This window comes from Callithrix jacchus, chromosome 1 (assembly GCF_049354715.1).
Source record: "Callithrix jacchus isolate 240 chromosome 1, calJac240_pri, whole genome shotgun sequence".
Taxonomy (NCBI): domain Eukaryota; kingdom Metazoa; phylum Chordata; class Mammalia; order Primates; family Cebidae; genus Callithrix; species Callithrix jacchus.
The window spans coordinates 160,628,431-160,651,692 of record NC_133502.1 but is presented as its reverse complement, the minus strand read 5'-3'; the positions used below and the strand labels follow the sequence as shown (position 1 = coordinate 160,651,692).

Genomic DNA, 23,262 nt, shown 5'->3' with positions numbered 1-23,262 from the left:
GAAATGACTGATAGTTTTGAAGTTACTGTTTGGATTAAGTGTAGGTCATATCCATTCATGTTCCATTGGCCAAAGGATATTACAAAACTGTGCTCATTGTCAATGGAGGAGGGAGTTATACTCCTCCCACTGGAGGCTTTGTAAGTCACATGGCCATGGATGAGGATGAATGATTATTTTTTCAGGAACAGGAGAGGGTACAAATACTCTGAAACGGTAATATAGTCCACCACTTTGTGAGATGCCTGTTAAAGTCTCTTGTCATTTTTCTGTTATCTTGGCTTTTCCTTACTGATTGCTAGTGTTTTGTTTTTCCTTTTTTCTTTTTCTTAGTGAGTTCTGGATGTAAACCCTTTGTTGGTTTTATGTATCGCAATATCTTTTTGTTCCATGACTTGTCTCTTTTTCTCCTAATGATGTATTTTGTTAAATTGTTAAATTTAATGTTATCTAGCTTATCAGTATTTTTGCTTTATAGTTGTTTTTGTTATTCTTGAAAAAAATACATTTCTGCAAGTCTAGAAGGAACTAAAGTGACCTTAAAATGGTTTCTAAGATTGTATTAACTTGATTTATAGGTAGAAACATATTGATGCTAACTCATATGTGTGGAAGATCTATTAGTAATGCATTTAACCAAATTCCTCATATATAAAAATCATGTTAGTTTAAATTTTTACTATCAATACACGTAAAGCTGCGAAATTGTGTCTTTCTCTATATGCAGGTAGCCAGCAAACCACAAAGTTTGTTAGTTATTATATGTAGCCTGATAATATCTACATTTCAGATATTATTAGGAAGACCTATTCTTTAAGTGAGGCCTTAATCCTGATTTTCAGTTTTCTTTTATGTTGATTACTTCATTCCTTCTTCTTGTTCTGGGATGTCTCTATAAACTTCCAGTGAAAGATCCAAAGGGAGTAATTTCTGGATGTTTAATACGGGACTTGTTTAAATAATTGTATTTCTATTGTGTAGATATATTGGTGGTTTGTCTTTTCTTCAGCAAAGGCTGAAGTTGTTCCCTACAGAAGTGGCACCTTCACCTAAACATTAAATATGTGCTGTAGCACTGTTGCTTTTCTAATATTTGTAGGATTGTTTGGGGATTTTTATTATCAAAACACTTGTTATTAAAAATTGACGAAGCTAAACAAATAGTGCTATTTAAAATAGTTTGGTTTTAACTTGGTACACAGTATTTATTGTCCTTTCTAAAAGTAATCTTTTAAATGTTGCTAATAGATCTTAGGTTGCAGTAAAAAGACTTCTCTGACTTACTTTTTAGTGTTGCCAGTTCAGATTTGGAATTTGATCAAACTCTTACTTGAAAAAAAGAATAAATTAGTTAAACAATTGTTTAAGAAATAGTCTGCATTAAAGATCATTATGAGGATTAATGGATAAAAAGTTATTGATTATAAAGAATTTGGCCAATATGGAAATAAATTGTATCTACTTAAAAAAATACATTGATATTGAAAAGTCAGAATTCTTAGGGAGGAGCTATACAAACTATTTCCATATAAATATATACTACAAAAACAATGTCGTAATACAACCTCCTGAATATGGTTTGGCACTTCAGATGTTACGTTTTGGAAAACTGGGTTTGGTTAGAAAGAATTTCAAGATTATGCCCCATTTCTGTGGTGGCAGTTGTGTTTTTTTTTTTAATAGCTAACAATACAGTTGTAGATTTGCAGCAGTTTTTCCTTGCTCTGCAGTTTATTTCCAACCTTTTGATTTTGTGATTCTTGAGGAGTTCTCCCTTTAATATCTTCATACAAAGATGAAGTAATATTTAATACTTATAGTAGTAAATATGCATTATCTAAAACTTGGTTTATTAACCAAACGATGGTTTTGCTTTTCAGCGGGGATCTGACGACCTTCTTTCTTCTGGCATCATTAACGGACTTTTTACCATGAACAGTTCTACTCCTTCTACAGGTGTGTATGGTGAGTTTTTTTTTTTTTTTTTACTATTTTCTTTCCATGGGTTTCAAAATTTTTTTACAGTGTTCTTATTTTGTTCATCTTACATCATGTCAAAGTCATTCATCTTATAAATTTGTTGCAGTAAAGTACTATATACTGTTTACATAGATGAAATCACTAATTATACCTCTCAAGTTTTACAGATTCATTTGGATCTAATTTGATGATTCTTTTTTTTTTATTGATGTTCTTTGTGTTACACAGCTTTGATAAAAATATTATCAAAAAGTTGGTGACCCAGAATTAGTGAGTAAAAGAGCTAGATATAAAACTTTTGTTGAGGCTGGGCGTGGCACCTCAAGCCTATAATCCCAGCACTTTGGGAGGACTAGGTGGGCTGATCACCTGAGGTTAGGAGTTCAAGACCAGCCTGACCAATACGGCGAAACCCTGTCTCTACTAAAAATACAAAAATTAGCCAGGTGTGATGGCAGGCATCTGTAATCCAGCTACTTAGGAGGCAGGGAGAATTGCTTGAACTCAGGAGGCAAAGGTTGCAGTGAGCCGAGAGATGCCATTGCATTCCAGTCTGAGTGACAGAACAAGACTCCGCCTCAAAAAAAAAAAAAGTGTTGGTTGATGATGGAGGATGTAGAATAGAAGCATTAAAGTATAAGACAATACATTTTAAAAATTGAAGTAATTTACCTACCATAAGGTGGTACCACATGATTTTAAAAATAAATGTTCTTGAAATTTAGTGGCTGTAAGGTGAATTTAAGGAATACAGTACCGGAAAGAGTGAGCAGTGAAAAATATTGATGTAATCCTGTAAAGGATGGTAGCTGGCACTGTGGCAGTGGTAGTGTGATGAAGAAAACTGAATAACTAACTTATAGAAGATAAAATTGATAGTAATTGATGATTAATTGAATGTTTGAATAAGGGATTTCAATTATTGATTTCCAGGTTTTGGACTTGGATAACTAGATAGATGAATGGTAATGAATGGGTGTGCCATTCATTTCTATTAGAATGTAGGAAGAATAGAAGTGGACAACACAGCAGGTTCAGATTTGTATACACTGAATTTGAGATTCCTGTGGAACATCCAAATGGAAATGTCAGATAGGCAGTGGGTCCCTGGTCTCAGAATCACAAAAGAAATTTGACAGTGTCATACACAGGTGACAGCTGAAGCTGTGGGCATGGAGAGTTTCAGAGAAGGAAGGATTTCTTTACCCAAATGTTATTGAAGTTGTAGGGAGTTGGGGATGAATGGACCTCCCTTTCCAGACCAGGAGCTTTATATGTGGTTTGGGACCATGGGAACATAGACGTTTGGAAAAGTGAACAGATACAGAGATATAATAAAAAAATTGGATCTACTAAGCTCATTCTAGCTTATTTTAATGTAACTATTAATAATAATTCTTGTTAAAAATGAAGGTGTTAGAGCATACAGGATACTAGAACAATGGTACCAAACTGTGACAGCCTCAGGCGAACTAGGACTTAACAGTCATTCTGTGTAAGTGTTGTTATTGAAAAATTAACACCTGATTCTATCACCTAACACTAAAATTCTATTTAGGTGTTGTTTTAAAAAATTATCTTAGCTTAATGTGGGCATGTCTTCTTCCATGCGAACTTTAAATTATTTCATCTAGTTCAGGATATCCAATCTTTTTGCTTCCCTGAGCCATACTGGGAGAAGAATTCTCTTGGGCCACACATAAAATATACTAACATTAACGATAGCTGATGAACTAAATAAACATTGCAAAAAAAATCTCAACATTTTAAGAAAGATTACGAATTTTTGTTGGGCTGTCCTGGGCTGCATGTGGCCCATAGGCTGCACGTTGCACAAGCTTGATCTAGTTCTAAAACAATCCTTCTTCCCCTAACCTTTACGCACAGTATCTTAGGGATTCCGATAAGAATTATGTTAGAGTTATATGCGAATGTGAAACGTTGATCTTTTTCTAGTATTATCTTTCCATTTGGGAATATGACCTATAATTCCATGTTTTTAGGTTCTATTTTATTTTTATTTATTTATTTACTATTTCTCTGTGACTCTAGCCAAAGATTAGGTTGTATTTTATGTCCATTGACAATTATGAAAAAGTTCCACACTTTTCCATATAAATCATATCCTTTTCTTTTAAAATTAATCTTAAGAATTAATGGCAGAGATTGTTTATTGTGTACCCCAGTGCTATTCTTTCCTTTTCTTTACCAACAGAACCCTAATTTTTATCTGACACATTGCTACCCAGATGAAACTACTGCTCTTCTGTTCTTCCTTAGCATGTAATTAAGTCTTGACAAGATATAAGTGGAAGTATAACATGAGACTTTTAGGGCGTCTCTGCATGGCTACACTATTTTTCCTCCCCGCCCTCCCTACGCCCCCCACCACATTGCAATTTTATTGCCTGTGTTGTCCAGCTTCTTAGATGATGATGGGAACAGCAGGCATCTATAACAGAGACAGCTAAAGCCTGATAACTTTGTCACCATTCCAGATCTGGAATTCTTACATTTAGACTTTTTATGTAAGCAAGAGATTAATTTCTTCTTCTTTTTTTTTTTTCCTTTTGAGACCGAGTCTTGCTCTGTCTCGTCCAGGCTGGAGTGCAGTTGCGTGGTCTCTGCTTACTGCAACTACTGCCTCCAGGGTTCAAGAGATTCTCCTGCCTTGGCCTCAGAGTACCTGGGATTATAGGCACCAGCCACCATGCCCAGCTAATTTTTTATTTTTAGCATTGACAGGTTTCAACATGTTGGCCAGGGTGGTCTTGAACTCCTGATCTCAAGTGATCCACCCGCCTTGGCCTCCCAAAGTGCTGGGATTACAGGCATGAGCCACTGAGCCTTGCTGAGGTCAACTTTTTAAGTAACTATTACTTCAAATGTTATTATATACAGCTAAACTTAAATTTTCATTTTTAATTGGATGCTGCTAGTAAAGAGAAGACCTATTGAGTTTTGAATATTTATTTTGTGTATACCTACTTTAAAAATATCTTAGTAATTTTTTATTAGTCTTCTGAATTTTTTAGTTATTCAGTGATAATGTCTTCAAATAAAGATAATTTCAAGTATATAAATATAGGAATTGTTTTGTTAACTTGCTGTGTATTCACTGGAACCTCCATAAAGGAGTTGAATAACAGTGGGAATTGTGATTATCTTTATGTTGTTCTTAATTGCAATGGAGGTGGCTTTATTTAATCTTTTAATATGATGTTTGCTGTTGGGGTGTTTTGTTTTTGACACAGGGTCTTGATCTGTTGCCCACCCTGGAGTGCAGTGGCACAAACACGGCTCACTGCAGCCCCAACCTTCTGGGTTCAGGCAGTCCTCTCACCGCAGCCTCCCAAGTAGCTGGGACTACAGGCATGTGCCACCACACCCAGCTAATTTTTTATTTTTTTTTCTAGAGATGGGGCCTTACTAAGTTGCCCATAGGCTGGTCTCAAACTCCTGGGCTCAATCAGTCCTCCTTCTTTGGCCTCCGGAAGTGCTGGGAGGAGCCACTGTACCTTGCTGGGTTTTGATAATAATCTTTCATCATACTTTAATCGTTTCCTCTCTTTTCTATTTTACTTAGTTTTTATTATCAATGGCTATAAATGTTATCTTTTGAGCTTCTTTAATTGTGAGATTTGGTCTCCATTAATTTTTTTGATGTAGTAAAGTACAATTTCATGTTGTTGACTCATTTTTGCATGCCAGGAATAAACCAACTTGGTCATGGGGTATTATTTTGTTATGCTACATTAATTCAGATATCGGTTAGATAGCTGATAGAAGTATAATACAGATCTGAAAATACAGATTTAAATTTATTTCTAAGTTCTTCTGAAGTCTTGGTAAGTAGTCAGGGGCTTACTTAGTTTCTTGATTGTGTTGGGGACCAGACTTTTTCTCTTTTGTTGTTGCTTTATCCTCAACATCACTACCTTCTCAAGATTTAAAATAGTACTCTCTCTCCGTCATACCCACAGGAAGGGTAACAAGGACAGTTGAAGCTGAACTTTCTCATTCATCTTAGGGTGTAATGCTCATCATTATGGCCCAAGGGTGAGAGATGAGAAGTGGAGGCCAAGTCCCTTATAGGGACAAGATTGAGAAGTTGCACTCTTTTCTCTCATTCTGTTAGCCAGAACTTTGTCACACTCATACATCAACTTCAGTGGGGTAAGGGTGAAGGGTCCAGGAAATTGGCCTTTATTCTAGTGTGCCTTATCTAATCATAATTTAGGGAGTTCTATTACTTTACAAGGGAAGGAGGATAAAAATATTGAAGGGGACACTCAATCACATATGCATTCAACCACATATATACTGTATTTTGTGTATGTTTATAATTTTTACAGCTATATTAATAAAATACTTCTTCATTGCTTTCTTTTTGTACTCTAATTGGTTGCTATTACTATTATCATAGCATCATGAAATACATATACTCAGCATCCAGAGCAAGAAATAGACCATTCCTAATACTTCCAGGAGTCATTCTTTCCTTTTTCATTCATTCCTCCTTCCAAGTGTATTCATTAGCCTGACTTCTAACGTCATATGTTTTTCATGTTTTTAAACTTTATATAAGTAAGCCAATAAATATAGTATATAATCCTTCCTCTCTGGCTTCTTTCATTCAACATTATGCTTCTGAGAGTAACCCATGTTGTGTATTGCCCCTTTCATTCTTCTCATTTCTTTTTTTTGAGGCGGAGTTTCGCTCTTGTTACCCAGGCTGGAGTGCAATGGCGGGATCTCGGCTCACTGCAACCTCTGCCTCTGGGGTTCAGGCAATTCTCCTGCCTCAGCTTCCTGAGTAGGTGGGATTACAGGCACACTCCACTATGCCCAGCTAATTTTTTGTATCTTTAGTAGAGACGGGGTTTCACCATGTTGACCAGGCAGGATGGTCTCGATCTCTTCACCTCGTGATCCACCCGTCTCGGCCTCCCAAAGTGCTGGGATTACAGGCTTGAGCCACCGCGCCCGGCCTGATTCTTCTCATTTCTATATAGTATTTTATTATACCCATGGACATTTGAATTATTTTCATTTTATACATAGTGTTGCTATGAATATTCCCTTTTTGTGTGTTTCATTGCATTTTCTCGTGTGCACTCTGTCTTTCATTTTGGTCGAAAATACAAAATTTACCATCTTGTACATTTTTGAGCATACGGTATAGTATTGTTAATTATAGGAACATTGTTGTACAACAGATCTCTGGAATTTTTTCATCTTAATAAAACTGAAACTCTATCCATTGAACAGCAACTCTTCCTTTTCTCTTTCTAGCCCATTCTTTTCCATTTCCAAGAGTTTGGCTATTTTAGATACCTCATATAAATGGAATCATGCAGTATTTTTTTTTTTTTTTGTGACTGACTTATTTCACTTAGGATAGTGTCCTCAAGGTTCATTTGTGTTGCAGCAAATGAAAGGGTTTCCCTTTTTTGTAGGGTGAATAATTGTATGTATAAACTATATTTATACATTCATCTGTTCATGGGCATTTAGGTTGCTTCTACCTCTTAGCTATTGTGATTAACGCTACAATGAATATGGTGTCCAGATACCTGTTTGAGATACTGTTTTTAATTCTTTTGGATATACCAGAAGTGAGATTGCTGGATCATACGGTAATTCTGTTTTTTATTATTTTGAGGAACCATCATACCGTGTTTCATAGTGGCTGCACCATTATTCCCTCTAGTAGTACACAAGGGTTTCAGTTTTTCCACGTCCTTGTCAATACTTATTTTCTGGGTTTTAATTTTTTTCAAATAATGGCCATCCTAACAGATGTGAGACGATATGTGATTTTGATTTGTATTTCCCTGATGATTAGTGATGCTGAACATCTTTCCATATGCTTGTTGGCTATTCATTTATCTTCTTTGGAGAAATGCCTATTCAAGTCCTTTAACTATTTTTTTTGTTTTACTAATTTTTAAATTTTCTCTGTGATAAGCACTATTCCCAGACTTTTAAGTTGCCCATTTTTTGATTGGGTTGTTTTTGTTTTTGTTGAGTTGTAGTAGCTCTTTATATGTTCTTAATATTTACCCCGCTTCACATATGTGGTTTACAATTTTTTTCTCCCATTTATTTTGTTGCCTTTTTAACTTTGTGCAGAGGGTTTTGAGTTTGATATTAGCCCCATTTGTTTATGTTTCCTTTTGTTGCTTGTGCCTTTGGTATTATATCCAAGAAACCTTTGCCAAATCCGCTGTCATGAAGATTTTCCCCTTTGTCTCTTCCAGATTTAGTTACAATTTTATGTCTAGGCCTTCAATTCATTTTGAGTTATTTTTTTTCATGTGGTGTAAAGTAAGAGTTCGATTTCATTCTTTATAAATGTGGATATACGTTTTTCCAACACCACATGTTGAAGAAACAATAATATTCTTTTTTCTTTTTTTTCTTTTTTTTTTTACTTTGTGAAATGGATTCCAGACAGTATAGAAGAAACTGTTCTTATCCTATCATGTTGCCTTGGCACCTTAGTTGAAGACCATTTGAATGTGTAAGTTCTAGAGTTTATTTCTGGGTTCTCTAGTCTGTTCCATTGGTTTTATGTTTGTCTTTATGTCAGTACCATACTGTTTCGTAATTGTATAGAAGTTAGGAATTATTATAGTTTTGTAATTTATAGAAGTTAGAAATTGTGAGGCCTTCAGCTTTGTTTTTCTCAAGATTGTTTTGGCTATTTGGGGTCCTTTATGAATGTCAGGATTTTTATTTTTCCTGCAAAAATGCCATTGGGATTTTGATAGGGATTGCATTGATCCTGTAGATTCCTTTGAATATTATGGACATTTAAACAATTTCAAGTCTTCCAACCCATGAATATGGATGTTGTTGCCCTTTTTTAAATTATTTGTTGGGGACAGAGTTTTGCTCTTGTTGCCTGTTCTGGAGTCTAATGGCATGATCTTGGCTCACTGCAACCTCCGCCTCCTAGGTTCAAGTGATTCTCCTGCCTCAGCCTCCTGAGTAGCTGGGATTAAAGGCATGTACCACCATGCCTGGCTCGTTTTATATTTTTAGTAGAGATGGGGTTTTACCATGTTGGCCAGGCTGGTCTCAAACTCCTGATCTTAGGTGATCTGCCCACCCTGGCCACCCAACATGCTGGGATAACAGGCATGAGCCACTGTGCCCAGCCAAATTTGTAGATATTCTTGACATATCTTTTTGTGGACAGGTGTATGCATTTTACTTGAGTATGTGTCTAGAAGTGGAACTGTTGGGTCTTCGTATGTGCCAGTGCTTATCTTTAGTAGAGTCTACTAATTTTCAAAAGTGATTTTATACTCTTACCAGAAATTATGTCAGTTTAGTTATTCCAGAACTTTGCCAATACTTGATTGTGTGTGTGTGTGCATATATTTTGTTTATTTATTTATGAATGACAAGAGTCTCAGTTTGTGATTCAGGCTGGAATACAGTGGCATGATCTCGTTTCACTGCACCCTCCACCTCCTGGGTTTAATTGATTCACATGCCTCAGGCTCCCAAGTAACTGGTATTATAGGCGTGTGCCATTATGCCTTGCTAATTTTAATATTTTTAGTAGGGATAGGGTTTCATCATGTTGGCCAGGCTGGTCTCGAACTCCTGACCTCAGGTGATCCACCTGCCTTGGCTTCCCAAAGAGCTGGTAATACAGGTATGAGCCACCACGCCCAGCCGATATTTTATATTTTTAATTTTATTTGCTCTGGTAAGCGTGTATTGATAGCACATTGTGACTTTTTTGTTTGCATAAATATTAATGCAATTGATTATATTTTCATATGCTCACTGATCATTTGGATATTTTTAATGAGGTGGCTACTCAGATCTTTTGCCTATTTGTCTATTGAGTTGTTTGCCTTTTTCTCTTTAACTTACTTATATATTCTCTTATGCATGTATGCAGATGCCTTCTGACACTGTAATTTACGAATGTATACTTAATGATGGCTTTTGTTTAACAGAAGTTTTTTTTTTTTTTTTTTTTTTGAGATAGTCCCTCACTCTGTTGTCCAGGCTGGAGTGCAGTGGCATGGTCTCGGCTCACTGCAACCTCTGCCTCCTGGGTTCAAGCGATTCTCCTGCTTCAGCCTCCTGAGTAGCTGGGACCACCATGCCCGGCTAATTTTTTGTATTTTTAGAAGAAACGGAGTTTCACCATGCTGACCAGGCTGGTCTCAAACTCCTGACCTCAGATGATCCACCTGCCTCGGCTTCCCAAAGTGCTAGGATTGCAGGCCTGAGCCACTGTGCCCAGCCAGAAGTTGTTCTTTTTAATGTAGTCTATTTAATGTTTTCCCCTTTATGGCTACCATTTTTGCGCATCTTATAGAAAATGTACTTCAATTGTCTACAAATGGATTAATGTTAAAATTTTTTTCTCAGAAATACAGAAGTCTTTTCTTTTGAAACCATTGTATATATAATTATTGAAATCTTATTATGAAGCTGACTGTTAAAGAAATCTAATTGATTTACAAACAAAGATGATATGGATTAATAATATTTCTAAGCAGGAAACTACTGTTAACAAACTGAATAATTTGTATTTACACACACACACACACACACACACACACACAGAATAAGAATTATATGTATATAGATGTAATCACATAATCATAGCTCACTGTAGCCTTGACCTGCCAGTCCCAAGAGATCCTCCCATCCCAGCCTCTCAAGTAGCTGGGACCGTGAGCGTATAGAGTCAGGGTCTCCCTATGTTCCCCAGGCTGGCCTCAAACTTCTGAGCTCAAGCCTTCTGGGTTGTCCTCCCAAAGTGTTGGGATTATAGGTGTGAGCCATGGCCCCTGGCCCTCTAGTACTTTTGTTTACCAAAATACTTATTAACTGTTAATATGCTTGTTTGCTTTGCAGTAGCTAGATTTTTTTTGTCTTCTTGAAATTTCTTTTATGAAATCAAGCTTTAATGGCCTCTTTTAAAAAAATTCAGTATTAAATTTGGCTGCAAAGATGGTATAAGCAGTATAGAAGATAGATATATATTTTCATCACATTCAGCAAGTTCTGAAGTAGTGCTCCAAGGTATATGGTGTCTGCTTTCAGCTTTGGCAAATGATCCCAGAGGTTATTGGAGCTTGTACAAAAGGAAGAGAAAAAGAAAAAGACACGTCTCTTTATAAAGACACTTACGGGAAAAGCCGCACATATCATTTTTGTTTGCATCCTGCTTACTTAGTCACACAGCCACACCTAGCTACTTAGGAAGCTAAGAATGTAGTCCTTTTTTCTGACAGCATATACTTAGCTAAAAATAGGTGGTTTATGTAGAAAACAAATGTTGGAAAACAAATTTGCATTCTCTGCCACTGGTATTGAGTGCTATGATTTAATAACAAACAATAGTTTCTCTGATCAGTTTATTTGAGTACTTGGATTTTCATAGCAAGAAATGCATTCAGATTGCTTTAAATAAAAACCATGTGAAGAATTGTGAACACTAATCTCCAAGCTTGATAAATAATTCTTTAATTCATCAAATAATTAAGCATTACTTTAAACCTGCCCTAAGAATGAATAAGTTTAAAGAAAACTCACCTGCAGTCTTTATGCTCACCCATATAAATTTTGTGGTTTAAATTTTCTAATTTGTGAAAGATCTGTATATTTCTACTCTCAACCATGATAGAGTAACTATGACTGGACTTAGTGTCAGTTGTTTTCAGACAGTGGACAACAAGTACAACAGGATTGTGGTCTCAGAAGGGAAACAATTGAGGTGAACCCCATTATCACCTTGGCTTTTTTTCTAGACTCTGGTGGTTGGGGAACCAAGCAGACATGGCAGAATTGCTGAGCTGAAGAGAGAGATTGAAGTTTGGGAAGGCTGAGTCAGCTGGGAGGTATGGGAGCAGGATATGAGAGAGAAGGACCTATGTAGAAGTGCTTCAGAAATATGCCTTTGAATCTGTTGCTGAATATTATTAAGCCACATATGCACAGGGTAAAATCCTGTGAGGTCAGACAGAAAACAAACAGAGAGCTATAAGCTTAACTTTCCAGGATTTACACAGGCCTGGGAGAGAGATTTGAGTGATAACCAACTAAAATAGAGAGTCCTTGTCGAATACTTGAAGCACATTCAAGGGCATGTGACACCAGAGGAGTCATGCCTTGACAGTAGGACTAAACTAGCTCCAGCATAAAGCAAATTCAAATCCACCCTAATGAAACTTAAAAATAAGCTTCAAAACAGCGTAACTGATCAGAAAGTAACTTATGTTTTTTCTACAAATAAAGTCTAGCACTTTAAAATAAATAACAAGTATATCAAAACAACAGAATAATCACGAGGTCAAGAGATCGGGACCATCCTGGTCAACATGGTGAAACCCCATGTCTACTAAAAATACAAAAAATTAGCTGGGCATGGTGACGTGTGCCTGTAATCCCAGCTACTCAGGAGGCTGAGGCAGGAGAATTGCCTGAACCCAGGAGGCCGAGGTTGCGGTGAGCCGAGTTCGCACTCCAGCCTGGGTAACAAGAGCGAAACTCCGTCTCAAAAACAAAACAAAAAAACAAAAAACAAATTCTGGTGGTTGTATTGTGGAATATCCAATTGTCAGACATGTCAAGAACCACAAAAATGTGACTCATAAGCAAGTAAAAAGTCAATCAACAGAAACAAACCTAGAAGATTACAGACATGGTGGAATTATCAGCTCTGCGCTTTGAAACAGTTACTAAAAGTATATTCAACAGTAGTTAAAAGTATATTTAACTACTGTTAAAGGAAAACACCAGCACAGGAAGAAGAAAAATGAAAGATAAAAATCATTAGAATTTACTACGATTAAAAATAAGATACCTGAAAAAAATACATGATGGCATTCATAGCACATTATATTCTACAGAATAAAACATCAGCGAATTTGAAGATAGCAAAAGAAGCTAAAGCACACAGATAAAAAATACTTAAGGCTGGGCACGGTGGCTCACACCTGTAATCCTAGCATTTAGGGAGGGAGGCTGAGGCGGGTGGATCACCTGAGGTCAGGAGTTTGAGAGCAGCCTGGCCAACATGGGGAAACCCTGTCTCTACCAAAAATACAAAAATTAGCTGGATGCGGTGGTGTGCACCTGTAATTTCAGCTACTTGGGAGGCTAAGGCAGGAGAATTGCTTGAACCCTGGCAGGGCGGGCGGAGCTTGAAGTGAGCAAAGATCATATCGCTATAATCCAGCCTGGGCAAAAGAGTAAGAGTCTGTCTCAAAAACAAAAAAATACTGAAAAAAAAGTAACAGAGCCTTAGAAACTTCTGGACAAAATCAGGCAGTCTAAACATCTGTGACTGAAGTTGTGCAGAAAAATGATTGGGGCAGGGAGCAGAAATATATCTGAAGAAATAATTACCCCAGATCTTCCATATATGTTGGAAACCATAAACCCACTTATCCAGATTCAGTGAACCTTAAGCAGGGTAAACACAACAAAAACCACAGCCAGGCTTATCATAATCAAATTGCTGAAAAACGAGGAATGCAGAGTAAATCTTAAAAGTGGCCATAGGGGGATGGGGGTGGGGGTTGGTGGAGGGAACCACTTTTCCTTAGAAAGAAAAAGATGAGAATGAGGAGAAATTTCTTACTTGATACAGTACAAGCCAGAAGACAGTGAAACATCATTAGAGTGCTGGGGAAAAAAAATCAAACTGGAATTTACATGGAATTTAAAAATGAAGTTTAAGTCTTCTTGTAGGCACATGAACTGAGAGCATTTGTTAGCAGCAGACTTCCCTTTTATGAAGTGGTCAGAGAAATTCTTTAAACATGAGGAAAATGATTCCAGTTGGAAACTTGGGATTTATACAATATGATAAATATGTGGATATATGTTTTTTCCCTCCTTTTTTGTTGTTAAAGATTATTGACTACCTAAAGCAAGATAAGATATTTTTGGGGATTATGACATATGGGAAAAGCAAAATATATATACGGCAGTACCACAAAAGATAGTTCGACAGGAGACATATACTTTGGAAGGTTCTTAGAGTGTACCTAGGTGGTTTAATATTATTTGAAGATAGTCTGTGATAAATTAAAGATGTATGTTGTTTACTCCAGAGCAGTCACTTAAAAAGTAAAAAGGAATAGCATATAGTATAAATGAAATACAATACCAAAAATTAAAATAAAATCCAAAGGAAGCCAGGCAACAAGGAAAAAAAGAAATATAAAATAAATGGAACCAACAGAAAACAAGTAACAAGATGGTGGACGTTTAAACCCAACCATGTTAATAATTACGTAAAGTGGAAATGAGATAAGAATTTCAATTAAGGCAGATTGTTTGGTTAAATGGAAGACTAAGTTATTTAATGTGTTTAAGAAACCCATTTTAAATATGAAATTTCAGGTGAAAAGCCAAAGGTTAGGAAAGAAAATATATGCCAACACTAATCATAAAAATTCTGGAGTGGCTAGCTATACTAATATCAGGAAAATTTGACTTTGGGCAAAAGAATATTGCCAGGGATAAAGAGAGAGATTTCATAATGATAAAGAGGTCAATTTATTGAGCAGACATAATCTAAATATAGAGATCTATTTAATTACATAGTTTCAAAATACATAAAGTGAATGTTAATAGAATGAAACAGAAATAGATAAATCTTCAAGTATATTTAGAGATAGCACTCCTCTGTCAGTAATTGATAGTATAGTAGACTGAAAATTAGAACAGGGGTTGGCAAATTCTTACCTGTGGCCAAATCCATCCCATTGCCCATTTTTAAATTTCCTATGAGCTAAGAGTGATTTTTAAAATTTAAAATGGTGAAAAAATACTAAAGGATAATATTAAATGACTTGTGAAACTTTTATGAAATTCAAATTTCTGTGTCCATACATAAAATTTTATTTGAGCATAGTTATGTGATTTGTTTATGGCTGCTTTCATGCCATAACTACACCTTTGAGTAGTTGTGAGAGAGCTCCTGTGGCCCACAGTGTCTGAAATATTTATGTGACCCTTTAAGGAAAAGTTGGTTAGAGCCCTAATATAGAAAATTTTAACCAGCTTGATCTAGAATAGTATTTCCAACTCCAGCATAATACACTTTATTTTGAAGTTTATATAAAGTAGTTATCAAGTGTATGAGTCCTTTTCACACTGTTATAAAGAACTGCCCAAGACTGGGTAATTACAAAGAAAAGAGGTTTAATTGTCTCACAGTTCCACATAGCGGGGGAGGCCTCAGGAAACTTATAATTGTGGCAGAAAGGAAAGCAGGCAGAGTTTTACATGGTGGCAGGTAAGAGAGAGTGAGTGCAAAGGAGGAACTGTCAAACACATAACCATCAGCTCTCATGAAAACTCACTCAATATCACAAGAAGAGCATGGGGGAAACTACCCCCATAATCCATTAACCTTCCACCATGTCCCTCCCTCAGCAATGGGAATCATGGGGATTGCAATTCCAGATGAGATTTGGTGGAAACGTAGAGTAAAATCATATCATTCTGCCCCTGGCCCCTCCCAAATTTCACATTTCTTTTTCCATTTCAAAATTAATTATGCTTCCCAGTAGTCCCCCAAAATCTTAATTCATTTCAACATTAACCCAAAGTCCAAGTCCAAAGTCTAATCTGAGAAAAGGCAAGTCCCTTCTGCCTATGAGCCTGTACAATCAAAAACAAGTTAGTTACTTCTAAGATACAGTGGGGATACAGGAATTGGATGAATGCTCCTATACCCAATGGGAGAAAGTGACCAAAATGAAGGGGCCATAGACTGCAAGTCCAAAATCCAGTCGGGCAGTCATTAAATTTTGGTGGTTTTCTCTCTCTCTCATTTTTTGAGATGAAGTCTCTGTTGCCCAGGCTGGAATACAGTGGCATGATCTTGGCTCATTGCAGCCTATGCCTCCTGGGTTCAAGTGATTCTCCTACCTCAGTCTCCTGCGTAGTTGGGACTACAGGTGCACACCACCACATCTGGCTAATTTTTGTATTATTAGTAGACATGGGGTTTTGTTATGTTGGCCAGTCTGGTCTTGAACTCCTGGCCTCAAGTGATCCACCTGCCTTGGCTTCCCAAAGTGCATTGAGATTATAGGCATGAGCCACCATGCCTGGCCAGTTGTTAAATCTTAAGCTCCAAAATAATCTCCTTTGACTCCACGTCTCACATCCATGGCATGATTTTGCAAAGGGTGGGCTTCCAAGGCCTTGGGCAGCTCTGCCCCTGTAGCTTTGCAGGGTTCAGCCTCTGTGGCTCTGTTGAGTGCTAGTAGCTGGTGTTGAGTGCCTGTGGGTTTTCCAGGTACATGGTGCAAGCTGTTGATGGATATCCCATTCTGAGATCTGGAGGACGGAGGCCCTCTTCTCACAGGTCCACTAGGCTCAGTGCCTCAGCTGCGACTGTGTGTCTGGCCAACCCCACATTTTACTTCAGCACTGCCCTAGTAAAGGTTCTCTAAGAGGGCTATGCTCCTGCTGCAGAATTCTGCCTGGACATCACGTTTTTCCCTACATCCTCTTAAATCTAGGTGAAGGTTCCCAAAGCTCAACTCTTCTCACCTGCAGGCCCAACACCACATGGAAGCTGCCAATGCTTGGGGCTTGCACCCTCTAAAGCAATGACTGAGCTGTACCTTGGCCCCTTTTAGCCACCCCTGGAGCTAGAGCAGCTGGAATGCAGGGCAGCAAGTCCCAAGACTGCACAGAGCAGCAGGGCTCAGTGCAGCCCATGAAACCATTATTTTCTCTTAGGCCCCCAGGCCTGTGATGAGAGGGGCTGCTGTGAAGATCTCTGACATGACCTGGAGATACTTTCCCTGTTGTCTTCCGATTAACATCTCCTGGTTACTTATGCAAACTTGTGTAGCCAGATTGAACTTCTGAACCCCAGAAAATGAGTTCTTATTTTCTACCACATAGTCAGTCTGCAAATTTTCCAGACTTTTACGCTCTGTCGCCTGTTGAACACTTTGCTATTTAGAAATATTATCTCTCTTGATTTCAAAGTTCCACAGATCTCTAGGGCAGGGGCAAAATGCTGCCAGTCTCTTTGTGAAAGCATTGCAAGAGTGACCTTGGTTTCATTTCCCAGTGAGTTCCTCATCTCTATCTGAGACTGCCTCAGCCAGGACTTCATTGTCCATATCATTATCAGCATTCTGGCCAAAAGGATTCAACAAGTCTCTAGGAAGTTTCAAAGTTTCTCACATCTTCATGTCTTCCTCTGAACCCTTCAAACTGTTCCAACCTCTGCCCATTATTCAGTTCCAAAGTCACTTTCATATTTTCAGCTATCTTTATAGCAGTGTCCCACTTAACTAGTACCAATTTACTGTATTAGTCTGTGCTCACACTGCTAAAAAGAACTGCTGAGACTGGATGCTTTATAAAGAAAAGAGGTTTAATTGACTCAGTTTCACATGGCTGGTGAGGCCTCAGGAAACTTAGAATCATGACAGCAGGGGAAGCAGGCAAGTCTTCATGTGGTGGCAGGTTAGAGTGAGTATGAAAGAAACTCTCAAACATAAAACCATCAGATCTTGTGAGAACTCCCTTACTCATCAAAACAGCATGGGGGGGAACCACCTCCATGATCCAATCACCTCCTACCAGGTCCCTCCCTCAAAACATGGGGATTATGGGATTACGATTCAAGATAAGATTTGGCTGGGGACAGAGTCAAACCATATCACCAAAGTAGGCAGGCTGTATCCTGGGTCCTAAAATAAGTTTAATCCTTTAAACAGGGATTAAAATCATATAGAGTAAATTACCTGACTTCATTAGAATTCTGTTAGAAATCAGAAAAGTAAGATCTTCAAATATTTTGGGGAAAACTTTCCCAAGTAGTAAAAACAAAAACAGAAAACAACCCATTGATCAAAGAAGTTGTCATAAGGGATATTAGCAGATATTTTGAACAGAAATAAAATGAAACCATAACTTAATGAAATTTGTGGGGTTCGCCTAAAACTCTTCTTAGAAATTTGTAGCTTTAAATAGTTATATTAGAAAAGAAAAAATATCTAAAATCATCTAAGTTTCCAGCTATAACTAGCATAAAAAGAGCAAGTTAAACCCTATACGTAGATAGAAAAGAAGAAATAATTAAAGATGAACGTAAAAGTCAGTGACAGAAAACAGTAGAGAAAAATTAATGAAACCAGTATTTATTTGATCAATAAAAATAATAATACCTCTAGTAGACTTAAAAAAGAGAGAGAAAAGACACAAATTGCAAGTATCAAGAATGATTCTACAGTCATCAGAAGGATATTATTATTGACAGTGTTTGTGACATTTTCATGTCAGTATTCATGAAGCATATTAATGAATCCCAGAATTGGTATGTTGAAGCCCTAACTCCCTATGTGGTAGTATTTAGAGGTGGGACCTTTGGGGAATAATGTTTAGATTACATCATGAATATGGGTAGGGCCCTTATAAGAAGAGACACTGGAGATCTTGCCTTGCACGTTCTCTCTGCTTGCTGTGTGAGGACGCTGTGAAAAGTCAGCCAGCAAATAGGCAGCTGGCTGTAAGATAGGAAGAGCCCTCACCAGAAACCCTTGATCTTGGGCTTTTAACCTCTATAAATTTTTGTTGTTTAAGCCACCCAGTCTGTGGTATTTTGTATGGTAGACTTAGCAGACTAAGCAGATTAAGTGAATATTATGAAATTTTAAGCTAATAAATTTGACATTTTAGATGAAGTGGACAAATTCTTTGAAAGACACGAATTACCAGACGGATGCAGAAGGAATAGAAAATCCAGATAGCCACATAGCTGTTTTAAAAAATCAAATTAGTTATTGAAAACTACAGTCCCATATGGCTTTATTGATGAATTCTAATCAGTCATATAATGAATAAATAGTACCAATCCTACACAGACTGTCCAGAATATAAAGGAGGTAGGAATACTTTTCACTTTTTCTTATGAAGCCAGTATTATACTGCTACAGGAAAAGAAAACTGCAGATTAATATCCTTTGTGAATATTGACATGAAAATGTTTAGCAAGATATTGAAGTTGGGTTTCTCCTTGTGGCGGCAGTGTGAGAGCAGAGTACAAGCTGCAGCAGCAGGAGTGATGGCAGGACAAGCATTTTGAAAGTTTCTTCTGCTATTTGAGTATTGGTTGAAAGGAGTACAGCTAAAACCATAGGCATTATGCTTCTAGAAACATCTCAAGGAAAGTATTGTAAGTAATAGCTGGTAGCTGTTAGATAGGGCTCTGAAGGGAAGAATGGAGAGATTTAACCAGTTAGCATGAAAGTTGGAGATAAAGTTGTACTCCCAAAATATGGAGGCACTAAAGTAATTCTAAATGATAGAGATTGTTTATTATTTTTATTAGAGAATGGGGTCTTTCTGTGTTGTCCAGGCTTGTCTCAAACTCTTCTTCAAGTGATGTTCCCGCCTCTCAGTCTCCTGAGTAGCTGAGACTACAGGTACTTGGCACTGTGGCCAGCATCAAGGATTTTTTTTTGTTGTTTAGACATTCTTGGAAAGTATGCAGACTGAAATAAATAGTCATTGAAATGGCATCAGCATGAACCTGCCCATCTCACTGAAATCATACATCATGTAAATAATTCTTTCATTATTTCTGAAATAGTGGAAGTATTGAAATATTTTATTATATAAATAATTGTCATATCTCTCTCATAACAAACCAGTGATCTCTAAACTAAAAAGAAAAATTACATTCAGTAGGGGCGTGGTGGCTCACACCTGTAATCCCAGCACCTTGGGAGGCTAAGGCAGATGGATCATGAGGTCAGGAGATTGAGACCATCCTGGCTAACAGTGAAACCCCATCTCTACTAAAAATACAAAAAAAATTATCTGGGTGTGGTGGCACGTGCCTGTAGTCCCAGCTGCTCAGGAGGCTGAGGCAGGAGAATTGCTTGAACTCAGGTGGCAGAGGTTGCGGTGAGCCGAGATCACGCCACTGTACTCTAGCCTGGCCAACAGAGCGAGACTCAAAAAAAAAAAAAAAAAATTACATTCAGCTATACATACACACACACGTGTATGAAGTATGAGGAAAAAAATATGATATGGTACTTGTGTCATACCAAGTAGGGTTTGTACAAAGTACTCACATTTTAAAATCAGTGTAACAGAATACAAAATAAAATCTGCTCATCTTACCAGTTCTGGAGAAGATGTTTGAAAGAATTCAAATCCTTTTGTGACTAACAAAATTTTTAGCTAACTAGGAATAAAAGGGAATATTTTCAACCTGATAAAGGTATGAAACTACAGCTAGCATTATTATTATACTTGATAGTGTAAGATAATGCTTTTCCCCTAATATCAAGAACGAGGCAAGGATGCCCAATCTCTTTCATTGTATTCAACATTGTGCAGACAGAAACTCCTGGCTATTTCAGTGAAGCTGTAATAAATAAATGGCAGGCCAGCCATGGTAGCTCACACTAATCCCCGCACTTAGGGAGGCCGAGGTGGCCATATCACCTGAGATCAGGAGTTCGAAATCAGCCTGGCCAACTTGGTGAAACCCCATCTCTACTAAAAATACAAAAGTTATCTGGGTGTGGTGGTATGTACCTGTAATCCCAACTACTAAGGAGTCTGAGGTAGGAGAATTGCTTGAACCCAGGAGGCGGAGGTTGCAGTGAGCTGGGATTGCACCACTGCATTCTAGCCTGGGTGACAGAGAAGACTCCATCTCAAAAATAAAGTAAAAGGCATACAAATTCATGAGTAAGAAATAAAACTGTGTATGTGGAAATACTAAAGAATTTAGCAAGGCTATAGAATATAAGTTCAATATATCAAAGTTAGTTGTCAGGAGGCTGAGACAGGAGAATTGCCTGAACCCAGGAGGTGGAGGTTGTGGTGAGCCGAGATTGCGCCATTTCACTCCAGCCTGGGTAACAAGAGTGAAACTGCATCTCAAAAAAAAAAAAAAAAGTTAGTTGTCTTTCCTTATATTATCAATTATTAATTATAACAAAAGTTTTAAAGTGTTATTTTCAGATCTGTTAAAAATTATGAAGTACTTAGGAATAAATATATCAAAATATGTGTGAGACCATTACACTGAAAACGACAGGACTTTGCTGAGAGAAAGAAACTGAAAAAGATCGAAATAAATGCAGAGATGTCATGATGTTTGTGGTTTAGATGACTCAAAAATGTTAAGATGTGAATTCTCCCCAAATAAGTACCTCATTTCAAGAATTGTGATAAAACTGTAGTAGTCTATAGGGTCCATATTGCTTGGGGTGGGGGTTGGGGTTTGGTAGTGAGGACTAAGTTTCAAGGGGTACTAGAGAACTTTTTGGGATGATGAGAATGTTCTGTATCTTGATTTTTGTGCTGGTTATATGGGTTGTATTTGTCAAAACTCAGCAAACCCTGCATTTAAAATGTGGGTGGATGTCTTATTCTACCTAGAGTAAACCCTCATAAAGTTGATTTTTTTTTTTTTTGGAGACAGAGTTTCGCTCTTGTTACCCAGGCTGGAGTGCAATGGCGCCATCTCGGCTTACTGTAACCTCCGCCTCCTGGGTTCAGGCAATTCTCCTGCCTCAGCCTCCTGAGTAGCTGGAATTACAGGCACGTGCCACCATGCCCAGCTAATTTTTTTATATTTAGTAGAGACAGGGTTTCACCATGTTGACCAGGATGGCCTCGATCTCTTGATCTCATGATCCGCCCGCCTCGGCCTCCCAAAGTGCTGGGATTATAGGCTTGAGCCACCGCGCCCGGCCGTAAAGTTGATTTTTAACAAATGAATCCATATTTCACAAGTACTTTTTCTGACAGATTCTTCCAGTTTTCAGTTGGAAATATTATGAATTACTAAAAACCCTCTTCCACTTAGCTTTTTGGAAGTGTGACTAATATGTAGTGAGCATTTTGTAGTTTTTAATATATAGTTCAGTAAAATACAAGATATACACAAACACAGTATTTTGAATGCTTATTTTTAAGATTTTCAGAAACTGTAGTCCTTATATACAGAAAATAATTATTTAAATTTATGTGTTCAATACATATGAATTTCCTTGTTTCCTATTGGCTTTTAAATCATGGCCAATAGGATTATAATGGTATACATTCTTCATCTTCAGATTATTTATCAAATCTTTACATATAACCCTTTTTTGGTCGTCTAAATGAGTGGTTCTTAGATTTTGAGATTTCATATAATAGTAATATGTTCAGTTATTTTGGGCAATGTCTTAATTATGGCAAATAAGGACATCAAGTGCAAATATTCACTATCACTTAATGACCATCTTGATTGGAAACAAAATAGAACATAAGTTTCAAGCATTGTCATTCTTAAGAAACGCCAGACATATTATTGATTGCAGTGTACTAGATGTTGTGCTGAGCATTTAAAATATATTGAGAAGAACAAATTAAAATTTCAGAATATCCTTGTTATCCCGTTTTACTGGAGTAGAATCTGAGGCTTAGTAATGTTAGGTAACTTGCTCAGAACAGGATATCTGATTTCATAGCTCCACGTTCTTAACATAGTCCAGGCATTTTTACAATACGGAACAATTAACAACCTAAAATGGTGATTTATAATTGCATATTTCTTGGTAAAAGTTTGCCATCTTAGGTCTTTATTTGATAATGCAACACAAATGGGAGCTCAGGTAACTTGTTTGGTATTCATATTTTCTCAGACATAGACTACCTCTGTTAAAGAAACAGCTTTCTTAGTGTTCTTTCATTCTTGATGGGATATTCTGGGTAAACTGATAGGAGTCTCATGCCTTTAGAATGTTTCTTCAGTCCTTTAGCTCCTTGTGCTGGTTGAGCAAGGCCACATTGGCCGTGTTACTGTTTAGCTCCCTATGTCTGCTGGGAGGGTGCCAAAAAGACATTCCCTGTTCAACTCTTGGCCCTATCCAGGACTCTGATGTTTGATGTTTTACTCTCGTGACAGTATTATCATTTGTTATTGTCCACAATCCATGTAAACCTTTGTAAATTACAATGTCAGTGTCAAGTTAACTTACCTTTCTGCAGGAGTAGTAGGACACTTTGAAATTTTTATGGTTAAAATATGAAATTACCTTTATACTTTAGTTTGGGTATTTATGAGAATCAAATGAGGCAATGTAAATGAAAACAGTTTGAAAGTTAGAAGTGAAATCACATTTTAGGTATTTGGTGCCTGTTTTAGGTTTTGGAGCAGAATGATGACATGATATGCTTATTTTATTTTATTTTATGAGACAGGGTCTCAAGCTGAAGTGCAAGTGGTGCTATCTCGACTCACTG

At 37.2% G+C, this 23,262-nt stretch overlaps 1 protein-coding gene across 21 annotated transcripts in view; it reads left to right on the top strand.

The window, feature by feature from the left end:
• Positions 1–23,262, top strand: part of PTBP3 (polypyrimidine tract binding protein 3) — a 115,984-nt gene that overhangs the window by 34,450 nt on the left and 58,272 nt on the right. For 11 of the 21 annotated variants that reach the window (XM_009001324.6, XM_078374385.1, XM_078374393.1 and 8 more), the window contains one exon: positions 1,881–1,965. In XM_009001324.6, the coding sequence (XP_008999572.1) occupies positions 1,963–1,965 (3 nt within the window). In that variant the 5' untranslated portion in view covers positions 1,881–1,962. Of the gene's footprint in view, positions 1–1,880; positions 1,966–8,436; positions 8,507–23,262 lie in introns of those variants that run through there. The other 10 variants (XM_054258981.2, XM_009001323.6, XM_009001308.6 and 7 more) reach the window with 5 other exon arrangements.